The sequence below is a fragment of the Apodemus sylvaticus genome, chromosome 3 (genome assembly GCF_947179515.1).
Source record: "Apodemus sylvaticus chromosome 3, mApoSyl1.1, whole genome shotgun sequence".
NCBI classification, from domain to species: Eukaryota; Metazoa; Chordata; class Mammalia; order Rodentia; family Muridae; genus Apodemus; species Apodemus sylvaticus.
The window spans coordinates 120,441,526-120,466,607 of NC_067474.1; the positions used below are offsets into that span (position 1 = coordinate 120,441,526).

Consider the following 25,082-nt stretch of genomic DNA (forward strand, 5'->3'; position numbering starts at 1 on the left):
AAGTGATCCCTTAGACTAGTTTTGCAGCCTGTGAATTACAGAGGAAGTTCAGATTCTATTTCTGTCCTTCACTGTAGAGGCAATCAAGTGACCCTGAGTCAAAGTAAGCCCCGAAGGAGTTTATACAGGGTCCCCACTGGCTTCCCAAATGGAGACCATTGGTTGATGCTGTTGACTGACAGGAACTTTGAATCACATTGCAAACTCTAGGCCACAATTGTACCTACACTTGCCTGATATAAAACACCATCGCATGCCTTCCTTCTTGCGTCTGTATCCTAGAAATCAGAACGTTTCAATTACCAAATGTGAAGACTTTCCATCCATTACAGATGGTAAATCCATTGTGATGCTGAGCTGTAAAATGTTTACCTTCGTAGGCACGTGGCACTGCAGAATCTACTCTACCTCTCACTTAAGAGACAGAAAATGCAGCAACAGGGAGGAGACTTAACCTACCCATGATGACAGTTGTAAGCAGGCTGGGAAGTCTGACGTCATCTCTGAACTGAGGCAACATGAAAGTGAATCAAGTCAGTCATTTAGTTAACCTGAGGACATGCACCCTCTTCCAAAGAGAACTCGGAGACATGCCCTATGAAAGCTAAGGTGTGTTCTCAACACTGGGCTTGCAATTATTTCCTCTGTTTCCTGTCTTAAGTTAGAGAAAGTGGAACAAGTACTGGCACCTCTATAACTACTGTTTATTACTGAAGAACAGTCTAGAAAGAATGGTCCAGGGCAGAATAGAACTTTTTTTAAAAAGATTTATTTATTTATTTGTTTGTTTATTTATTTATTTATCATGTGTAAGTACACTGTAGCTGTCTTCAGACACCCCAGAAGAGGGCATCAGATCTCATTACGGATAGTTGTGAGCCATCATATGGTTGCTGGGATTTGAACTCAGGACCTTCAGAAGAGTAGTAAGTGCTCTTAACCACTGAGCCATCTCTCCAGCCCCAGCCCCAGCCCCAGAATATAGAACTTTTTTTTTTTTTTTTTTTTGGATTTGGTTTTTTTTCGAGACAGGGTTTCTCTGTGTAGCCCTGGCTGTCCTGGAACTCACTCTGTAGACCAGGCTGGCCTCGAACTCAGAAACTCACCTGCCTCTGCCTCCCAGAGTGTTGGGATTATAGGCATGCGCCACCACCACCCAGCTAGAACTTTTTAAATTAACTTTGAAATACTTATTTTCACTTCCATGCCAGTTTATAGGCTAAGGAACTAGACAAAATATTTTCCCCATGTTTAATTATAAAAATAGTCACATACTGCAGTACCATATACTCAATCAACAAATGAATAAAATGAATTTACATATTGTAATAAAGACATCCCCTTTTATTTTGTAAAGGATAAATCAGCTTTTCATTACTCTAAGAGACTGAAGGACACCTGGGTCAGTTTGTGTGACCTTTCTTTTTTGTTGCTGTCTTTAACACTGTGAATCTTTCTAAGTAGAACCATCAGGCTAACCATGTGCAGTGTTTCCCCATTAGGTGCGGAATGGGGTTTCTTTCCCTTCTGCTGTTGCTCTATGTGTTTCTTGCATCTATACTCTCGCTAGCCTCTTCTGTTCCTGGTATAGAGGACAGAGAAAGGGTTTTCTCCTGAAGCCCTCAGATATTTTAGCTCCACCCCCACAATCCCCATCCCTGATGAAACGAGAGTTTTCTGTCTAGTCCTGGTTGTCCTAGAATTTTCTCTGTAGATCAAGCTGGCCTTGAACCCACGGCTCCACCTCCCTCTGCCTCTTCAGTGCTGGGATTAAAGGCTTGGACCAGGGCCACCACTGCCTGGCTTGTTTTCATCACTGGCAGGAATGAAACACATGTGAAAGTGATTCAATGTCCTACTTGGGACAATTCCTGTCAGATGATCCCCTTAGGTTAGAAGCCTTCTTAGAAGCCTTAGACTCTGCCTTTTCATCTTTTCCCTCCAGGTGAGAATGGCCCCTTGCCTATCTCCTCTTGTTTAAACAATGTTCTGCTATAATCTACATAGTCACATTTAAAATTGACTTCCTGTTTTGCTGCAGCACTAAGACCCATGAAGAATATCAATGAGTCTTTCACAGGACAAATTTCTGTTCAGAAGACTTAACATGGAACACATGTCCAATAGGTAATTATACAAATGAGTGGCTATGTCAGTGAAACACAGTTTTAAAGAATGCATTGTGGCTGGCTGAGCATGGCGCATGACTGCTAAGGCATCCCAGCTACTAAACTGGCTGAGGTAGCAGGATGACAAGACCACCTCTGGCAACTTAGGAAAACCTTATCTCAAAATTAATTAAAGGAGGACAAGAAATGTGGCCTGCTCTTAGAGTGGTTGCCTAGCAACCATAAAAACATATGATAAGTACCTCATGCTTAAAAAGAGCAGAATGCAGCTAAACTTTGGCTTCTTTGTGAGTTCTTTGTTCTTCCACCTTTCTCCACCATTTTTCTTCCTTTTCAACTCCCTAACACTAGATAGGAGATAAAAAAAAGGATAGAGGGAAAAGGGGTGACATTATTGTTAGACTACGTCCTGCTGATGGGGGTGTCGAGTTCCTTCTTCACCATCAGGATTTCTAATTTCTTCCTTTTGTTTGTTCTTTGCACACAATTACTTAACAAACCTTGACCAGCAGCAATGAACCAACAACAACAACCCACCTGTCTGGGATCTAGCATCTATACACGTTGAAAAAGTCCCCAGGATTCCAAACATTGTATAATTTCAGAAACTATCTGCAACTGGCAAAATCACACCCCTGCTAGAGCACGAGGCAAATCATAGTCAGCTGCTGTGGGCGATGTGAAACAGCACCATATCCCATATTTAGGATTAAAGTAAAAACATATTCCCATAATACTCATGTGCTTTTCAAAGATATTGAAATACTTACTACAGTAGAAATCCACATATTTGAATATATAAATGTAAATATTTGCATGTCACCTTTAGACAAGTTATTTGTTGGGATGTATCATTTTTCGCTTTATCTGTTTTTAAACTCTTGGGTTAGGGTTAGGTTCTTGGGATACATCTGTTATAGACAATGCAGTGACTGAACTCTTAGATCATGTGTGTGATACAATCACCATCTCAGGAAAACACAACCTCAGAGCCCACACATGACCACAGCCAGCAGACAAAATATTAGAAATACCACATCAGGTGTGGTGCCCTGTTATGGAGGACATGGAGAGGAAACAATGGTAATGTAATATAAACTTTTGTTTACCTTGCATAGTACATATGTAATAAGAGGATAAGGAATTGTTTGTTGTTCAAAGAAAAGAGATCTTTAAACTCATGACAGTGAAGCGCCCAGAGGAAAGAGATCATAGAGAATCAAGGATATATAGAACACTTTCTGTTTTCATTCTTTGGTGAATGAAGATAAAGCATTCTAAAGGAATGGAGGAAGCAATCTAAACATAGTAAAGGGCCAAGGATATGATGCCATCTGAGAAACCCAGTTTTCATTGCAATAAGCATTAAGAAGGATATTCAGGACTGTGAGAAGATTTCAGATACAATCTTGCATGGTCCCTATTTTAAAGCTGAAGAACCTGAGGCAGAGTTGGGCAATATGTGATATATATCCAACATTATCATCAGTGGACATGACACAGAGAAGTAGGCCTCCAGAGTCTACACAGCTTTCATTGACAACCAGCAACACACAGAACAGGGCAAAGATACTACACTATTCTATGAAATGCCTACAATGGCTCCTTATACATAGCAAGACTCACTAATTATCTACTAAAATACATTAGTATGTACTAAAATACAATATTATTAGCTGTTTGATGTTATCAAGAAAAATTAAGTGATATCTATAATATAGCTCTAGCTGTCTACATGCCATCCAGTCACTCAGCTGTCTAAAAGATTGTTCTAGATTTAGCATGTCCAAACAGTTCCAGCCCTCCACTACCCAGATCAACTTCACTTCAAAGGAATCTTTCTCCTTCATGTTGATGGCAACTCCTTCATCATCCTGGTTACTAAAGATAAAATGTCGGGAATTACCTTTGATGTTTCCCGTTGGTTCTACTTTCAAAATACACCCAGAAATTGACCACTCTCTCAAACTTTTTCTCCCTGCCTAACTCAATCCATAGCCATCTTTCTCTTCATTAGTACAATAGTCTCTAGAGTCTTGGTTTTTACCTTTGCTTATACTTAGTATACTCAAAAAACAAAAGAGTGATTCTTTTAAAGCAAGTCGAAACAGCTTTCTTTTGACTCATCTAAAGTAGACGCACTTAGAAGAAGGGTGAACAGCATTGTTCATAATACGCAAGAAGCGAAATCAATATAAAAACCTCCATATGAGTGTATAAAAAAAGTGCATCATATTTGTTTGGCTAAATAACATACAGCAATGAGAAAAAGGAATGTGCTGACATACACTAGAACTTGGATGGGCCTTTAAAGTATTATAAATGAAAAGAGACAATGGCAATAGGTCATACACAATATAACTCCAGTTACAGGAAGTCCAAAAGGTACATTAAGGAGCCCAAGAATTAGAAAGATGGGAGAAAAGGCCAGTAAACTTTGCCTGAGGAGGGAAAAGGGGAGGAAAGAGGGGAGGGAGAAGAGAGGGGAGAGGGAAAGAGAGATAGGGAAGGGAGAGGAGAGGAGAGAAAACATAAAAGAGAAGATATGGAACTTAATGTAGAGGACAAGACAAAGGGCATAATTCATGGAAAAATGGACTGTTCTGGAACACAGTTCATTGTGAGAGGAATCTCTCAGGCCATGGCTGTGCTTTTTAATCTAATGAACAGTGAAGAAGCAGGCATCCACAAGTGAAAACACATTCCACAGTATCAAAAGTATCATGACCTTCTCCCTGAAGTCTTTGTGCATGGGGACACAGGTCCTTCATATATTCACTTGTACTTTTATCTTCTAATTTATTTATCATTTACTGAATGGTAGGTATTAGAAAGAGATAAGCAGAGGGGAGGGAGTGGTGGGGGAAACACCCTCTCAGAGGCAAAAGAGAGGGGGAGGGGTGAAGAACTCTTGGAGCGGGAACCAGGAATGGGGCAATATTTGGGATGTAAATAAATAAAACAATTTTTTTTAAAAGAAAAGGAACCATTCAAAGAAATTACAAATGTTGGGGGTTTGGTTTGTAAAGAAAGATATGAATATATGCATATATACTATTAGAATGTTTGGTAGCAAGGTCAATGGAATGTGTGCTAAGGTTAAAAATTTTTGTTGAGACAATAAAGATTTTCAAGGAAAAAAAGATAAACAAGGAGTTGGGTGGGGGGAAAGAATCCCTCCTATTCTAGGAGAGTTTGATGTCTAGTAGAGAAAGACAGGTTTGAAAAGTCAATAAAAAAATGCAGGGCCGGCTAACTTCTATGAGAACATAGACTAGGGAGGTGTGGGCCTGGTGAATCGTGACCTGATCACAGACTGGACACTCAAGGCATGGGCTCCTCGATGTGTTCCTGTAATCATGCAACCCTCTTTCGGTCATCCAAGATTTAAGGGGACTTTTATTCCCTTAAATAAAAATGGACTGGGGAAGACAATTATGTTTAACTTCTCAATGGCTTAGGCTTGCGGTTGTTATAACAGTGGCTTAAGACCAAGAGAAATGTGGGGCCATGTTGCTGTCCTCAGCTCCTTCAAGGGTCTTTTGGAAGACCCATTGCTTATCTCTTCCAGCATCTTGCATCTGGGTCTATACTGCTGGCCACACTCCTCCACTCTGCCTCTATTGTGTGAGCTTTCCAGTGTTCTCATGTCTACTTTGTTGTTATCTTTTCTCCCAGTGCTGAAGGATCAAACTCAAGGCCCTGTTCGTCCTAGGCAAGTGTTCCGCCGCTGGGATGCATCCCCAGCTCCTCTCTGTCATTAGATTTAGACCCCATGCAATAAATTTACCACAAGATCCTTAATACAACTCTATCAGAAACCATCACACTTCCCATCATTTCCAAGTAAGGAAATTTCATAGATTTTTTGATGAACTTATCTTTCTTAGAGGTTACCTTTCAGTTTGTTATAATCAATAAAAAACATGAAGTTTGGACTAGAGAGATGGCTCAGTAGTTAAGAGCATCCACTTCTCTTGCAGAAGGTGTAGGTTCAATTCTCAGTACCTACACGGCAACACAGCAGCTTGTACTTGGCCATAACTCTAATTCTAGGGGATTTGATGCTTTCTTCTGACCTCCAAGGACATTGGGCATGCATATGATTCATATATACAGGCAAAATATTCAAATGCATAAGATAAAGATAAATAAATCTTGAAAAACTATGAAGTTCTCCTTTGCTTTTATTAAGAACTTTCTCACACTCATGTTTTTCTTCCAGGGTAAAATGTGTGTGTGTGTGTGTGTGTGTGTGTCTGCGTCTGTGCCTATATGTCTCTGTGTGTGGGTGTGTATGTCTGTGTGTATGCCTGTGTGTGTTTGTATGTGTATGTCTATGTGTGTGTATGTGTATATATGTCTGTGTGTGTGTGTGTGTGTGTCTGCATGTCTCTGTGTATGTGTCTCTGTGTGTCTGTGTGTGGGTATGTGTGTGTGCCTCTGTGTGTGTATGTCTCTCTCTCTCTCTGTCTCTGTCTCTGTCTCTGTCTCTCTCTCTCTCTCTCTCTCTGTGTGTGTGTGTATGTGTGTGTGCGTGTGTATTTCAGGATCTATGCAGAACTAAATGAAGCAGATAAGTGACCTAAGGTAGAGATGTTCATGTGACCATAGCAATTATTAATGTGACCCAAGTCCATGGTTAGTTTGACTTTTATTGTGGACTTATGATGGCAAACTAGGTTAATTTTCTAGAATAATTATTTTCTGTTGACCATACATCAAATTGGTAATGTAATCAATGCTAACTCTCTGGAGGAAAACTTGGACGTTTTTTCCACTCAGCCCTTTCCCCATACACAGCACGTATGGCCAAGTGGCACAATAAGGCTCACTGAGTAGCTGTGGAGTAGTGACTAGAAGAGATTTGATCCCACACAGGAGCACAGAGAAAAGGGCTGGAGCACGCACACGTCATAGTTGCAAAAGGTGTGGGGGCTTGATAGAAAGTACTGACCTCTGACCCACATCCCACTCAAAACTCAATACCAGAGGAATTATAGACAGTACAAGATGGAGACAATACAGCTAGCAGAGCAAAAGGAAGGGGATGTAGTTAGAACACTGCCATAGGCGGAGGTTTCTTACATAGGTACAAAACATTAACGATAAAGAGACGATGAACTGGTGCCCATTAGAATGAAGAACCTAGGTTTAGAAAATACCCTGCAGCTTGGCAAGTTATGGACCAGCAGCTAAAGCAAGCCATGTCCCAGGGAGCAGCTTGTGAAGTAAGAATAGTTTTTCTATTTTTATATAGGTGAAGAAATCGGAAGATGGTGTTTCGTAATATGTCAGACTTGCATGAAATTCCGTTTTAGTATCCATAAATAAATTGGATTGAAACGTAGCCCAACTCACTCATCAAGCTTCCTCAATGGTAGGCCCTCTAACTGCTGTAGTAGTACCGTGGGAGAGCTGGCTAGTTGCCATGGAGATCACACACCCTGCAAAGACTAAAATAGCTACTATTTGACACTGTTTAGAAAAGTTCTGCTGACTTCTAAAATATAGAATTCAGGAAGTACAAGAAAGTTACAGATAGGGGAAATATATTCTCCATAGAGAAGACATATAATCCCTAAGAAAACATTTAAGGGAGGGACAGACACCTTGACTATGTACCTTAGATATCTATTATAGACAAATATCTATTATAGACATATCTATTTAAGCACATAACACAGTACTCATTAGAAATGCCTATTAAAAGCACAGTGAGATACCCATGTATACCCACCAGGATGGCTAAACCCCAAAGGCCTAACAATATCAGTGCTAAAGACACATCCAGTTAGAGTATGACTTGGTGTAGCTATTCTGAAACACTCTGGAATCACATTTAATACATGGAAACATAACCATCCTCTGAGAGTTGACTAACAAAACAAGAATATACACCTGCAAGATGTGTGCAAGAGCCGGGTGGTGGTGGTGCACGCCTGTAATCCCAGCACTCTGGGAGGCAGAGGCAGGCGGATTTCTGAGTTCGAGGCCAGCCTGGTCTACAGAGTGAGTTCCAGGACAGCCAGGGATATACAGAGAAACCCTGTCTCAAAAAAACAAATCCCAACACCCCCCCCCCAAAAAAACTTATGACGTGTGCAAGGGGAAGCTCAGCAGCAGCTTTACCCATGACAGATCACAAATAGAAATAACCCATTTGGGGCTGGAGAGATGGCTCAGTGGTCAGGAGCACCGACTGCTCTTCCACAGGTCCTGAGTTCAATTCCCAGCAACCACATGGTGGCTCACAACCATCTGTAATAGGATCTGATGCCCTCTTCTGGAGTGTCTGAAGACAGTTATAGTGTATTCATACACATAAAATAAATAATTCTTAAAAAGAAAGAAAACACGTTTAGAACGACTAAGTTATGACCTGTAAGGAAGTAAGACAACATAGAGGAAGTGAAAAAGAATGATGTCTAGCTTCACAAAAGAGTTTGGATGGTTCTTTCAGACATCATATCAAATAAGGTACATAGGGAGAGTATTCTCATGCATACTGGATACTGGTTATAAGAGGTGCAACAGTGAACAATTCAACTTTGGTCAACATTGGTGAAGGATCATTAATTGGGAAGTGGCTAGAGAAGTCATTGAGGTGTGTGATTCAGATGTAGTTTGTGGCCAGATACTATTTATATAAAAGTTAATAACAAGTAAACTTAAAGGCTCACAAATAATTACTCACACAGCATAGTGCAGGTGCATTATTCTACAACCAAAGACTTAAAAGTGTGAACAGATGAACAGGGATGTGTGTGAGGTAGAAACTTGGTGTTGTCACACACCTTTCCAGCTGTGCTCTACAATCACGGTTTGTGTGCACAGTGGGCCTTTTTCTTGGGCCCCTGTGGTGAATCATGACTCTCTTCCCCCCGTGACTGCTGCTTGAAGCCTTGTCATATTACTTTGAATTGTGTCTGAGATTATCATCTTTCCAAAGAAAATAACTAATGCCTGTGAAGGAAACAACCTCAAGCTCTAATGAATTTATTCCCCCAGTCCTACAGGGATTCCTCACACAGCAAGGGTACTCAGAAAAACATGGTTGGTGGTTAAATGGTGAATAAATACATGTATGTATACAATGAGTAATTTCTGCATGCAGAAATGCAGTGAGTGTGTCTATTTGTGAACTCACTGATCACACAGACACACGTGCACACCATCAACCACCACTTCCTCTCAGACGAACACAAATAAGCAGCAGTTCAGGAGCACTTATCTTTCTCCTGATAAGTCTGACAGAAGGCAAAGGTTATTCAGTGTTGATTAGTGATTAAAATCTTGATGTCTCCCCTCTTCCTGGGTTCAAGTCTGGGACTCAGCCCTTGGCAGCCTTCAGCGGGTTTCTTCACCTCTCTGTGCTTAGCAATCTCATCTTTAACATGGAAAAGATTTGCTCTGTGGTTATTTAGAATTGATGAGTTCATGGGGATAAGAGCCAGATGCTTAAAGCCTCCATGAAGGTAGGAATTAACCTGTTCGTTTGCTTGTTTAGTCTGTTTGACTTACAACAACATCCCTAGTGTTAGGAGCCCACATGGCCGACATCCGTTAGATATCTACCAAATAAATGGCCAGTTTCCTGATCTTCGAAATCTACCTCTTCTTGGTCGCCTACTGTTCATACATTACAGAATAACTCCAGCCTTAACCTCCAGTTGCACTTTTCCCTCCATATAGTATGAGCATTTTTCTGCAGTGTCACAAGGTGGCAGCATGAGTCTCCTTTTGAGCGAGCGGAGGGCTGCTTTCACCCTGACTGGAACAAGCTTGGCCGCCTCTTCATTTGCTAGTTTCTCAAGCCTGCACCCCAGCTTTTGTTTTTGCCCCATCCGTACTAACTGCATGAAGTTCTGTAACGTTTTCTCTTCGCAGCTCTAACTTTGAACTAAAGAAAAGAGTATTGTTTGCAGAAGAGGTAAGAATGCTGATGTGATTCCAAAGTTGCCTCGCAGCAACCCGGTTTGGTATTCCTAAAGCAACAACAACCTGCTTGACAAATGATGAACACAGATCTCTTGTCTCCGAGACAAGATGTCAAACGACGACATTGTGATCTTACCACCCTGCAAGAAACAACAAACCAATTAAAGCCTGGCTTCCTTGCTAAAACAAAGGAAGGCTAGTTCTGCAGGGGAGCTTGCTAGGCCTTCTGGGGGAACTGCTGGGCGGAAGTGGAAACCTCTGAGCATCTTCCAGAAGGAGGCCTGGTGGGATGAAACAATCTTGACTTAGAAACGAACAAATATGGCTTCTAGCAGGACTTCAGGAATCTCCTCACCTCCAACCTAAGGCAAGCTCGACAGGATTCAGTTTCTGCCTTTCTGACGCAAGCATAACATGGGTGGGGGGAGGGGGAAAGGTTTTTCTGTAGATTGTGTGGCATGGCGAGACTTTGCACTGCTAATATGAGAATCGCTTTCACTTTATCTGTAAGAAAACTGGTTCCATCCAGTTGAATAGGCTTGTCTAGATTTTCTCATCAGTAAAATAGGTCTGAAGTCACCTGAATTGTAGAATTAGTATTCATTTAATGTATTGTTTATTATGCATGCAGTGCTGGGACCAACTGAAGGCTTTCTAGCATTCACCTGTTTATTGTGTACCATGTGATTTCAGGTGTATTCTTTCATTTTTAAAACTTCTTGGAGTCTTTCACAAAAGAAAAAAAAAATGCCAACCTCATTGAAAAGTTTTGAGGAAAGTCAAGATTGGCCTGGTTCCTCTGCTTACATCAGGCCAGACAGCAGAGAGCAGATTTTCTGACCCACATCCCTGCTCCTTCCTGCTCTGGTTAAGGAGGGTGAGTATGGAGTTACTCAAGATATCAAATTCAGTGTTCACAGTAGCAAGCCAGCCAGCTCTGATTAGTACATACCAGAGGTGGAGTGGACCAGCTTTGAAGAACCCGGATAAACGGGCACTTTCCAGCCAAACTGATGTCTTCTGAGTTTTCACAACTTAAAACAGGGGCTCTGACTTTTTGAGTGCAACCCTGTACAGTGACCGCTACTCTCTTCTTTCAAACAGTTCCAGAGCCAATTCATATGTTTTCAAAAAAATAAAAAATAAAAATGATTAATGAGATATCGGGGTTTAAATGATTAAGTAGATATTAAGAGAGAGAGAGAGAGAGAGAGAGAGAGAGAGAGAGAGAGAGAGAGAGAGAGAGAGAGTTATGAGGTAACCGAGGGATCCTAGAAATGAAGACTGTTAAAGCCCTGGGGAGGGATTGGTTATTTGAGAATGACACGTTGTTGCCACACATCATAAGTTACTCTTTAAGGGGCGTTTATCCCTGCTGATGTGATCGTTTTTTACACAGCCACACTGTGTGAACTGGCTGTCATTTTAATGTGTGAGTTTTGGTAAGCTATGTTTACCAGGAATTTTAATTACTTAATGACTTTGAAATGACACCATTGTAAACTATCATCAGACTGGCTTCACTGAGGTTTATTTGCTGGTAAAATGGTTCAGCGTCAGGTGTAAGGCTGAGGAGAGGAGGGACAAGGGTGGGGGGGGGGGGCAAACTAGAATGAGGAAAAAGAGTAAAGTCAAAAGGTTTCCGATGTCAGGGGCCTTACCGGCTTTCCCCTGAATGGGGCACTGCTTCTGATTGGCAGCTGACATAGCCACACCTTGTCAATCTGACTGTTAGCCAGCTCCAACCAGAGTTTAGGCTGCTTTGTATCGGAGCCTAAGGAATTAGGTTGACACTGTATTTTATGACTTGTTCAAGTTAGTTTTAATGACTATTTCAAATATTCTGTTCCCTTGAACGCTATCCAAATATAGTCTTGTTTGCAGAGAGCTGCACCTATCACTTAACACCACAATCCGATCCTTTAGTCAGGAAAGCCCTGTAAATAGAAATTGAAAGCTTTTACTTAAACATTCCTTTATCTTTTTTTATTTTTTTTAAATCTGCTTTCGGGCTAACAGATTTTTATCTTTCTTAATAAGTGATTGAGGTTAAGCCAGAGAACCTTAACATAAAATTAGGTTCCTTGAACCGAAGCTAGGCTGGGCTGAAGTTGGCAACCTCAGTAACGTGTGAAAACAGCAATAGTGGCTCAGCTAGTGTTGGATAGAGAGAAGCTGGGCTTTCAAAAGTGAGGAGCAGGTAGGACTAACTGAGCTTCACCCAGCTGTTTCCTGGGCAGTGGTTTTCACTACCGCTCCTTCAGATCTCCCGGACAGGCTTTGGGCCTTGGAGAAGCTCATAGAGTTATGGCCGCCTGTGAAAGGGAAAGAAGATGGTGTGGGAGGTGGAAGCCCCACTGCTTTGAGGACAATGTAGGGGACAGGTTAGAGAAGGCCACAGGAGCTGCCTTTCTTTTCAGATTGGAATTCTGAAGATTTGGCAGCCTTGAATTTCAAGAGGACTCTGAGCATGGAAAAGCCTCTGGTACCCAGAATTCCTTTCAGAGTGCTGTTAATTATAACATTAGCTTCGCATTGTTGTTGCTGTTTTAACAGGTGAGGCTGTGCTGCTTCTCCTGAAGGGGATTTAAATAAACTTCTCTTAGATGCCAAGGGCCCCCACCTGCTTTCCTTTGATGGGAATGATACCTCTGGTTGCCAGCCGACATGTCTGCTCCAAAATTTCCTAGGTGCATCTTGCTTTTGGAAGATGGGACTTGGCCTTTCCTTGCCAGTCTCATTGTTAATTAGTTCCACTGTGGGCTTAATTCAGCATACCTCAGACCCTAAGCCCAACAGAGCCTCATTGAGGATAATCAATAGCCCCTAATCCATGTATACCAATGACTAGTTTTTGTTAACCAACAACAAATTAGACTGAGGCAAATGTTACAAGAGTGGCCTAGACAAAATAGTGAAGGTAAAATTAATTCTGCGCAGCAATCAAGCAGGTGAAAGATTGAGGGGCAGTGGAGAAGAAACAGTTTGCTAGTTGGGGGTGGGGGATGGTTTTGATGTAGGAAGAAGGGTGGGACTGCAGTGATGTATAGCAAAAGGGATACTCAAGAGGGCTGACAGTGGGATACATAGACATGGAGACATAGACAGGATTCTAGAACAGGGGCTCTGGCTCCAGAGTATTTTACACTATAAGATCTTCTGAGTTATGGAGTTGCCCACTAAGGCAGTCAGATATGATTTGTATGTATCCAAAAACTAGAACTTGAAGCTAGGGAGAGGGCTTAGTGATTATGAGTGATTAGTGTTCTAGCAGAGCACTCAGATTAAGTTCCCAGCACCCACACAGTGGCTGCTCATCATCTGTAACTCCAGTTCTAGGGATCTGACAGGCCTGTGGCCTTTGTGGGCATTTCAGGTATATGGTGCCCAGACATACATGCAGGCAAAACACCGATTTGTACAGACTCATACCAAATAATCTTTTTTTAAAAACTAGAACCAGCTGCTTTTAATTTCAGCTCTTAAGAGGCAGAGGCAGGCAGATCTCTGTGAGTCTGAGGCCAGCCTGGTCTACATAGTGAATTCTAAGACATCCAGGGCTCTATCAAGATATAGAGAGACCCTATCTCAAAAAAGCAACACACCAAAAAATGCTAGAACCATCGAGCCATTTCCATCTTTGTATTATAAAGACCCTTGGAAGAACTAAATATGCATGCGTGCTCTATGTTCTGTGCTCCATGCCTGACACTGTGGAAGATGTAAGGGAGTGACCTGGCCCTTCAAGTGTTGATTCTCTTTCTTAAAGAAAAAAAAAATCAATGCATATAAAAAGTAATCAACATTATAAGAGAACATTCAAGGGGAAACATCAGATTCCTTGAAAGTCAAGGCCAATAGTACTGGGGTATGCTGGAGGCTGGTTGGATTGGGAAGGGGTGGGCAGGCTTGGCTTTGGTTTCCCACATTCAGAAATACAAGTATTGGCTCCACTTACAGAGCTCTTCTGTGGCACAAGCTCTATTACAGAAGTTCCTGTGAAATAATCAAGTCTATCTCCACCATGACTGCGGGGGGCGGGGGTGGGGGGGGGTGGTGGTGGAGAGAAAAACTTTAGTGTCTGCAGTTTATTTGTGGGGAAATTAAGTCACCGAGAAATAGTCAGGGTTCTAGAGCAGGAGCTCTGGCTCCGGAGTCTTTCATGCCTTAGGATCTTCTGACTCTAGCACAACTATCCGGTGCTGAGCGTTAAAACCAAAACAACCACCAACCCAGCTTTCCTTGAAAATTGTATTTTTAGGATAATTCAATTCAAGGTTGAAATTTGTAAATAAATAAATAAATAAATAATTTTAGTATTATAGACATCCCACCGGCCCTCTTCCCATCTCTAATCAAAGGCCTGCAAGAAAATGCTGCTTTTTGTTTTGTTTTGTTTTGTTTTTTGTTTTAAATACGTGTTTTTCTTTTTTCCCCTTTTGTGGTGCTTTGGAGTTTCTGAACGCTAGGGGCTCCCGGATTCTCTGGTTTGAGAGCAACTTTTTCTTTTAGGATTTTTTTTTTTTTTGAAAGGGGGTGGGGGAAATGTGGCCTTAATTATCCTACGTTTTAGGCAGCTTAAGGAAGGGGCTGTGCTTTCAGAATCTTGTTGGAGCCAAGTAAGGAGGTCCCTCTCCTCCCCCCTCGCTTTTTAAAGGCGCTCGTGAAATATAAGCTCAGAAAACAAACCGAGCGATCACAGCGGCAGCCCGGGCGGCAGCAGCAGGAGGAGGAGGAGCAGCAGGAGGAGGAGGCAGTGTTGGAGTTGGGCAGACGCTGAGGAGAGCTAGCTGCAGGACGCTGCGGAGTTGCAGAGCTCCGCGCAGCTCCATTCATTAAGTAGCTGCGGAGATCGTGGCGGGACGCCGAAGCTGCCCACTCGCAAACTCCAGCACGCAGACGCACGCCAGCCGAGCGCGTCCGGGGCAGCACAGTTCTGCAAAAGTTCCTGCTCGGGATTTGGCTCTTTTCCCCTTGGACTAGCGAACAGTTTGGGGTTGAGAGGAAAGCAGAGGCGCCCAGCGGGGGAACCTACCCGCGTCTGCAGTAGGAACTACTCGGCCGGGCTGCACACTCGCGGCCGCGTTCCGAGCCCGCAGACCCTCTCCTGAGCAGCGGCGGCCCGCAGCGTCCCGGGAGGCTCCCCGCAGCCAGCGCCATGCAAAGCTACAAGTACGACAAGGCGATCGTCCCTGAGAGTAAGAACGGCGGCAGTCCGGCGCTCAACAACAACCCGAGGAAGGGCGGCAGCAAGCGGGTGCTGCTCATCTGCCTCGACCTCTTCTGCCTCTTCATGGGTGAGCGCAGCCCCACAGGTCCCACCCAACCCCCTCCGGGCCCCCGACCCCGGCCCCCGCTGCGCTGTCAGCCCCCAGGGTCCCGCAGCCATCTCCCCATTCCCGGGCGCCGTGCTGGCCGCGAGCTCCCCGCCCTCCCGGACCCCCCAATCCCCGGCCTGCGAATTCAAATTGGGGCGTGCTTGTGCTTTCGCGGTAGCTGGAACCACCTCCTTAGGGGGTGATCTCCCCCAGGAAGTCCGGCACAGCACCTCGGAAGGTGTGAGCTCAAGCTCCAAGATATGGAGGAAACCTGTGGCTCTCCGCTCTGTATCCGAGTCAGATGAGAGTGAGACCCATCTCGGTCTCCGAGCAAGGCAGGCTCCTACCGGAGTGGCGCTGCTCGTCCTGGCTGATTGTAAACATCCACCCCTTCCGTCGCGCTGCCTTGCAGGGCCAGTCGCGCTAGCTGGCCTTGTCACTCGCTACTCGCTTGGCTGAAAGCCCCAGTGGGTGGAACGCGGCTCTAGCCCGCCAGGTGCTGGGCAGCAAGGAGCACATCACTTGTTGAGCGCCTACTGTGTGCCAGATGATAGACCGCTTCGCGGGCATCAGTTTTAAACTAGCTCAGTCCCTGACTCGTGCCGGGAGACCACTGAAAGAAAGGCAGCCACAGTCTTGCTTGGGGGCCACAGTTTGAGCTACAGCTAGCGCAAGTCATTTTTATCAGAATAGATGCAAGCTTCAGCTGAAAGAGCGGTGGGAGGCACAGGAATTGGAGTGGGAGAGAGAGAGAGAGAAAGAGAGAGAGAGAGAGAGAGAGAGAGAGAGAGGAGGGGGGATTTTATTATTTTATTGAATCAGGCTAAGAGGAAAGAGGGAAGCAACCGAGGCACGTCCACCATAGTTCCAGGGTTGAAGTAAAAATAGGACTTTTTCCTTTAAAGTGACTTTTGATGTAAAAGTGTGCAAAGCTTGTCATCAGAGCATTGCCCCTCTGCCACCAGCGGGATGTGCCACCTAGCTACCCCCTTGGCCTCAGTTTCCTCCTCGGTTGAATGAGTGGATTCAAGTAGATGGCCTGTGAGGCCCTTTCCTGCATTAAGAACTCGGATGCCGTCCAGGAGCTGTTCTGCCAACACTGCTAACGGAAGAAACATCTGTGTTCCCAGTTCAGTTTCCCCCAAAATAGAACTACTGCACGGAGGCTTCATCCCTTTGGAAGGGGTTAGTCGGGGCACACTGTGGAGACCTGACTTAGCTTACTACACTCTTAGAATTTTGTGAGCCGGTGGGTTTCTTAGAATTTAAAGTTAAGAATGGCCCTCTTGTGATAGAAACAGTTGGAGGGAAGATTACGGTCTGTGAAAGGCAAGGGGGTTTTACTCTAGTTATGTAGATCCCTTTCTCGGCTCAGTTCACAGCGGTTCAACAGTAGGATGCTATTAAGAGGAATTGTCACTGGGGGGCTGCCTTCCCTGGGGCTGCAGGCTTATTATCATGCACAGTGAACCAGATGAGTACTTAAGGTCTTATAATCAAGTTGTTGAATTTTTTAAAGGATCCTTCCAGGTCCTGGGGTGAGGAGAGGATGGGGGTCCACTAAATAAGTAGACGCCATCTGCAGCTACCTTGGCTGAGGCCTCCCAGGGTTTGAGTGTCTCCTTGGTGGGTGGGATCAGCACTTTCTCTGATGCCTGTGCTGGCAAGCCCCCTGCCTCCTGCTTTATCATTAGGAAAGCAGAGCTGGATTTCCGACAGCCTTTGCACCCGTTCCTCTCCCTTCTAGACATTCATCTGATGGGAGGGTGGGGTGTGGGGGATACACTCAGAAACGTTGCATTCTTATTAGAAGAAAGCGGTGTCAGGAGAGTAATACCTGGTAACTATAGTGTAAGCGGGGACAGTGACACCCCAAGATGTTTTCCCCCATGTTCTGGGTGGAATGTAGGGGCGTGGTGTATGTGCATGTACTTCAACAATTCATTTGCAGCAAGTGCCTCTCCGGAGTGAAAGTTCTAAACCAGTTGTCAAACTTCGGCATAAGCGCAGACTGCGGGACAGTATTACTGATTAAATGCCTCCTAATACCTATAATTGGAAAAACTATCTGTGAGATTATCGTGTATCTTGAGGTGGTTATGCAACATAACTCTGTTTGGCTTCCAAAAGAAGATTTAATAATACAACATGTGATTTTAATATTCTACACACTGCCGTCCTAAAAAAAATGTTTCTGCTTGGTTCAGTTTTTGCCTGAGACTGTCAGTATGATTTAATTTTTCTACAGTTTATTGATCATATGGTCCGCGTTACAGGGTACTAATATATTAGGAAGAAAGACAGTTTTCTGTTTATTCTCCCATAGGAATATAGACCAAGCTTCATCTCCTAGTATCTGGAAAAACTAAAAGCTGATGTCGCCATGGGCCTGTTATGTAAGTGGAAATATGCGAGTGGTGTAACTTGCTTCACATACCTTTCTGGAAAGTTAAATTCAGAGTGAAAAACAAAATGCCCACTCTTGTTTCAAGGCCAAGAGAATCCCTATGAGTGACTCCTGTTGGGAGCTCACCGGGCCATCCAGAGTCACCTTTCTCCATTGATTGCTTTTAAATACAGTTGCAAGTCTTTGCCTAGTAGGTTTGCTGAAACCCTTTTTGTTCCTGTTTCAATGGGGTGTCCCCTCACATCAGTTCTGGGGTATGGAGTGCCATGAGAACTGCAGAAATCTCCAGTTGTCTTAAGCTCTACTAGCTGCTTTTAAATATACGAATCAATTCGTGTACCTTCCACCGTATCACTTATAGAGCCATCTCCATAGCATAGAAAAAACTCCTTTCAAGGAAGGAAGGGCAGATTCTCAAGGAAGTCAGCTTCTGTTCTTCTCTGATTCTCAGCATAAGTGGTGTCCTTTATCCCATTTGGAGACTCCTGAAGCTCCGACCTCATGACAAATCCTCTAGCTCAGCTGCAGAGCTGCCTGCCTCTTCACTTTCCTCAGGCATCTACTGGACCAAAGCAGGAGGATAAACAAGTTCTAATTCTTCTTATCAGCAATACACAATGTAGGTGGCTAGCAACCACACCATTCAATCTGGTTGTTCTAAAACATCCACAGTTTTTATTTGTGATTAACAGTCATGATGATAACCTTACCGGGTTCCATACATGGTACTGGAAGGTTCGTTGCCATTATTCCTGCATTATTCTTCATTGCTATGTACTATTTGGTGAGAGAGGCGGTGGGATAGAGAGAACGGAATGGAACCCTTGCACGTGGTTCCTTAGATGGTGGCTGGCTGACTCCAAATCTACTTACATGTTTGTGGACACATTGATTTTTTTATGGACTTTATATTCTTTCCACCGCAAAATGGCATATTGAGTGAGATTATATCTAAAATCCCAAGCCACTGTCCAATGCACTGGGACCCAAATCTCACAACAAAAATGAGGAGCCCAGAGGTGTGAGTTCTGATCTTGTACTGACTACTCTCTGTATGATTTGGATGAATTTACTTTCTGAACATAAATTTCTTACTATGGCAGCAAACGAGAGAGACTAGATCATCTTGCACTCCTAGCTCTTCACAGTTTTGTGACTATGCTGGCAGATGTGCTATAGACACTCAGATTTAACCAAAGACATAATGATGAAAATTAGCCTAAGTTGATGGTAACTGGACAGCTGCCCACCCCTTGGCTGAATGTTTCCTTTGACTTTCTGAAATTTATAGCAATCAAATGCAACCAACTCTACAAGCACAGCAGGTGCCTCCCATGTTCTTGTTGCTTGGTTATTGTGTTTACCGAGTGTTTTAAGTAACTCAGTGAAGCACTGATGGTTTTGATAACTTAATGTACTGCGTTGAGCCACACAATATAGAAACAGATTTTCATGAATCCAATGTTGAACCACCCAGCCAACTCTCCTGCATGCATTTTAAGGAACACAAAGGTGGCCTGCAATTAGTAGGCTTTTTTCTTTTTCTTTTTTTTTTTTTTTTTTTTTGGTTTTTCGAGATAGGGTTTCTCTGTGTAGCCCTGGCTGTCCTGGAACTCACTCTGTAGACCAGGCTGGCCTTGAACTCAGAGATCCACCTGCCTCTGCCTCTTAGGTGCTGGGATTAAAGCCAGGCAGGCTTTTTTCTAGGATGGTAGACAAACTCCCTTTTCCTTACTCTCCAGAACTGCTGTCCCGCTCATCCATCTTCTTTTTCTTTCTTTTTTTTCCCTTAAAATCCTAAAAGATATCTTAGAGGTAGCACCTGGGTGGGAGAGTTCTAAAACCAGCATTGGTGGCCCTTCCATTTTTAGCCCTTGGCCTGCCTGTCAATTTGAGATTCTTTACCCCTTCCTGTGCAGTTGTCTGGGCTGGCAAAGCCCAGCTGCTCACAGCATGGTGCTGATGAAACCTAGTCAAGGGTGTAGTCAAGGGCTTCTTCCTCGTGTGGTGTGGGCAGTAATATTTTTGGAGAAACACCACCTCTGTGTCAGTTCAATTCTACACAGCATTTGAGGAGTAACCGTTAATGTGGAGAGCGCCTCTTATGTCCGCATTTAATAAATCCACCTGATGAGACATCCATCTGGTGTGAAATACAAATTCTAAGTCTGCCCCAGGAGCTTGGGGCAGAACCCGGCATTCTGTATTCTCATAAAATCCTCTGGCTGATTTTTATCAGGCCTGATTTAGAATCACTATATTGTGTCACGCTTGATGTCTTCAGGGCAATTGAATTATGTAGTGGGCTTTTTTGTCCCTGCACTGAATGTTCCAGCCACCATTAGGCTGTAGGTGTTTGTGGCTTGTTGGCCGCTTGTGTATCTCTCTCTCCTGAGACGGGAAGCAGCGTGTGAGTGAGAGGTGAAACAGGAATACACTGGATTGCTAAGTGGGGGCTCGAGCAGATCAAAGTTAATGCGACAAAGTCTTGGGAAAACGATACAGGTCGTGGCGTCTCTTCCCTTGGGACCCCAGGGAACATAAAGCTAACACCCATAGGTGTGATTTGGACAAATGGTGTTTGACCTCTCCAGCTTCCTCATTTGTAAGATCAGGGAAGTAGGGACAGGCTGTGGCCTGTGGCCTGCAGCTGAGGTGAGAGATTGGATGTGCAAAGTTCACAAGTGTGTCCTTGCTGTCAGGGGCCACTGTCGTTATTAGTAATGATCCTGTCCTCAGCTCCTCCTTCCTTATCCTCTAGGGTTCCGTGGCAAAGCCCTTCTTTTTTCTTCTTCCTCTCTTCCTTCCTTCTTCCCTTCCTCCCTCCTTCCTTCCCTCCCTCACCTCCCCCCTTTCTTATTAAAGGGAGAACGACTGAGGAAGAAAAGCTTGCGGAGTGGACAGGAATGGTTTCCATTATCTGAGGAAAGAGTAGCAGGTTTCTGACCTGTCAGGGGAGGGCAGAGGGTAGGCGCCTTGGTCACCTTTGGTGGCTGACGTTCTCTTCCTTTGGAAAAGAGGCCCACGTCCTCGGAGGGGGAAGAAAACAAACAAACAACACCAACACCCCCACCCCCACACACAAACAGCTCTCCTAGGAAGGGTGGGAGGATTTGGACAAATGACCCATTTTAGATCCTACACTTCTTTTTGTCCTGGGGCAGTGCAGGGGAAGCCTGACTGGAAAGAGTGCGAGCCCTTGGAAATAAGTGAAATGCTTGATTCCTGGATGCTCCTTGCTTGTTAAGGAAGGGTGTCCCGTGCTGTTTGCCCAGACTGATCCTGTGGCTTAGACAATGATGCTAAGCTGGGGAGACTGTGGCCCAGAGCAGGTCCTGTTGCTCTGCACACTAGCCTGGGGCTGTCCTCCCTCACGGCCCACTCTTCAGTGCAGCCCAGGGAAGAAGTACTCTTTAGTTCCATTTCATTTGCATCAATTTTATTTTATTTTTGTTTTGCCTTTTTTTTATTAGCATGTCACATAAATTCAATGACACCACACTAAATATGCCTTTAAGAGTTACAGGTTGAACAAAAGCATCAATTTTATTAAATTCTGAATATATGTGACCTGTTCTACAGAACTCCATTCAAGCACAGGACTCTTAAAGATCATACGTGACAGTAGAGTAGGCCGTTGAACCTAACTGAACCTGAACCGTGTATCCATTTTAGGATTTTGTTATGAGCAATACCAACATATAGTATGTTTAGTCTCAATCAGAAAAACAGCTCTTTCTGAAGGAGGAAGAAAATACTGGAAAGCCTGAAAGAAAAGCCCAAGCCTCCCAGTGAGAGGCTGGGATGTGACTTCTCTCCCCCCTCCCCTCTCTCTTCCTAATGATGAGAGCTCCATCACACTAAAGTGCTATAACCTCATCGAGGCCTCTTTTCTCATCCATAACAACTGGGATGGTGTGGGCATGGAGCCCAATGTCCTGGTCACCTGTGGCGCCCAGAGGCCTAGACTGGTTAATAACTGCCAAGGGGTTGTGAAAGAGCAGAAGGAGAAACAGGGTCTTGCCTTGCCAATATTGGTGTTCGAAACTGGATACCTTTCAGGTGGCACTGCTCTGAGAGTCTTCTGTTATTTCCCGTGTGTATGTCAGTCAAAAGAGGAACAAGACGAACAGGTTTCACTTTTAACCCAAATCACTGTGAGGCCGGAGACTCTGATGTGCATTTGGATCTGTTCCCTTCCTTAAGACTGGTACTGGGTCTAGAAGGTGCGGCTCTTACCTCAGCTCACTGCTGAGTGATTTGAGCTTGAACAGACGCCACCTTTTATAATGTACCCAGGGAGAACAGAAAAGGACCTCACGTCTTCAAAGCTTGGGCTTTTTAAAATGTCTCTGAACAGTTCTTGAGGTAGTAGTTATTCTCCTCAGCTGACGGATGAAACAGTCTGGGACGAAAATAGTTTTCTGAAGATCATATGCTGACTGGAAGTGCTCGCACTCAAAACCAAGGAAGGCCGTATCTTTGAATGTCCTCTTGGTGCTATTCTTCACTTAGGTCCAGATGAATGCATAAGTTATGATCTGCTCTGATATCCCCAAAAGTAAAACACGGCAAGCAATGTGGGTAATGGGCAGGCCTTTGAAAGACGCAGTTGATTTTTGTGTGCTTTCAAAGTACATATTGTAATCAGGGTATTGATGGTATGTTTTTGAGGTTTGTCACGAATTAACAAAATTATATGCCTGGCGAGTTCAGCAGAGAAATGCAAATCGGTATAAGTGCTGTGTCATAACAAGCAGCATGTGTTGGTTCCTGTGTATGTGCCCCTAAAATGCAGAATATGCAATTACACAACACGAAAGAAGCCATTCTCACTGACGTTGTCTTTACAGCTGCCCCCACCTCCACCCCAATTAGTTTGCAGAGTAAATCTGTATGATTTCCAGAGAGGGGATTTGATCAAGTCTGTGTTTGCATCTGCCTTTCAAGTCTTCTCTTCTACAGATGTTCCTGGAGCAACTACTATGGGCAAAGGGCACTAGGTTTACCCAAAAGGAATTCCCCAGCTGGTAAAGGGAAATCAGCCTTTGGTTAATGACATGGGACCCTTAAAGGAGGGCTAATGTAATTGCAGTGGGGCAAGATGGAGGGGAAAGTATGAAACTGGGTCCCAGGGAAGCCAAAAAGGGGACAAGGGGCTGTAGAGGGGAGGGAACCGCAGACACTAGGTCAGGGCGATAGAAAGGTGTTTGGGGAGCCCTTTGGTGGAAGCTAGGGTGTGATGTGGTCCATTTATGTTGTGAGGGCCAAGGAGAGCAGAGGCTGGAAACAGGGTTAGTGCCAGACTGAGAAAAGGACCCGAGAATGGCAGCCAGCTGGGGACCTTGGACATTATTATAGAGGGTCTGTAGAACCAAGGAGTTTTAGCTTCGAGTTTTGCCTTCCTCTTTATTATGGAAATTTCCATATAGCTAGCAACTGTATTCTTGAGGAACTGCTAGGTTCTAGAGTAACTCCAAATTTGGGGGGCAAGAATTTCTACTTTGTTTTGTGGTGGCTACACACTGTTTTACAACTGTAAGGTCCCTCTAGGGTGGAAGAAAAAGTTAGAAGAGCTCTACAGAGGTCTTTAAAATTAGTATAATGCCGGGCGGTGGTGGCGCACGTCTCTAATCCCAGCACTCTGGGAGGCAGAGGCAGGCGGATTTCTGAGTTCGAGGCCAGCCTGGTCTGCAGAGTGAGTTCCAGGAGAGCCAGGGCTATACAGAGAAACCCTGTCTCAAAAAACCAAAATCCAAAAACAACAACAACAACAAAAATAGTATAAATTTTAACTTTATATTCCATATTAAATATATGGCTAAAAGAAATTAAACTATTATTAAGTAACTATTAATAATAATTAATTTAATTCAGGCTTGAGAAAATGATCTCTGGCCGAACTGGAGGGTTAGGGGAACTGAGGCAGGGGAGTGCTCTGACCTAGAGTCCTTGCGAACACAAGAGAGAAGGACATGGCGGCGAAGCCAGCACAGGTATCTCTTGGTCTTCTGATTGGGAGCCCAGGAACTGTGATGGGGTCAGCCCCTCCATGCAGCACCTACAGAAGAAAGCCTCGGGGTCTGACTAGTAGTAGGTGCTTCTTCCAATGTATCATCCACCGTAAAACTGAGACGTCAGTCATCTGCTGGTTCCACCTAGGACTTAAAATGTCCCTAAAGGCCACTTAAAGGGTGTTAACTGAAAATTGACTTGGTTTTGTATACAGGTGTTTCTTGTGTTATAAAGACATTTTAGAAACAACCTTGTTGAGATTAAAATTTACTGTACCGAGTGAGGCATCCATTTAAGTTACTTCACTGGGTTTTATTGCAGTCACAGAGAGGAAATCGATCTTTGTGTATTCCCCATTCCAGGTCTTAATGACTGCTGATCACGTCTTTCTCCCATGGAGAATCAGGTCATACTGCATAAGTCAGCAGTATGCCTTGTGGTCATTTGTAGCTATGTCACCGTTGTCGTCATCCTCCTCTTCCTCTTTCTCCTCCTCCCTCAAGTTTTAAAGTCCCATCCATATTATAGCATGTATCAGAAGGGCTTAATTTACTTTTATTGCCAGATAAAATCCCACTGTATGAATATACTACATTTTGTGTATTTGTTGCTTATATCACGGCTCTCGGGGTAATAACCATTTTGAGCTACTGTGAACAGGAAGGTGGCCCTTGTGTTATCAGTTCTCTTGGATCTCTAGATTTAAGAGTGAAATTTCTTGATCACATATTAGATATTTAACTTTTTGAGGAACTCCCAAATTATTTCCATCATACCTGAACCACATTAATTAAAACATATAAGAAAAAAAATATAGTGTCTTAGGAATTAGAATATTCATGAAATCATGAAATTTTTTGTTCTTAATAAAAAGATTTTTGATCTTTTAAGTGGTGTCATAGATTTAAGGTGAGCGAGCAGAGAGCAGTATTCTGACTGAGAAATAGAGGCAGGGTGGTGAGTGAGTTAGACCCAAGTGCTGAGTAACACCTACAGAGCTGGTGGAGTTTACAGACTGTGGACTCTCTAAACGGAAACAAACAACAACAACAACAAAAAACACTTCAAAGTATCTTAAAAACTGTTTAGAAGTACAAATATTAAGACCTTCATGTCCCCTGAACTTAATATAATTTTAAGGCCACATCATGTAAACGTGTTTAGTTCCTGGTAAGTTTAAATTGCCATCTCAGAATTTAAATGATTTTCTATCTCTTAGACTGTCAGACTGGACTTCAGCAGAATATTTAAAATTAAGAATAATAAGATAAT

General features: G+C 43.7%; 1 protein-coding gene across 1 annotated transcript in view; it reads left to right on the forward strand.

The window, feature by feature from the left end:
* The first annotated feature begins 14,687 nt into the window (after positions 1–14,687).
* Plpp3 (phospholipid phosphatase 3) overlaps positions 14,688–25,082 on the forward strand; it is a 73,449-nt gene continuing 63,054 nt past the window's right edge. Inside the window, exon 1 of the mRNA XM_052176887.1 lies at positions 14,688–15,367. Within this exon, the coding sequence (XP_052032847.1) occupies positions 15,229–15,367 (139 nt within the window). The 5' untranslated portion in view covers positions 14,688–15,228. The remainder of the gene's footprint in view (positions 15,368–25,082) is intronic.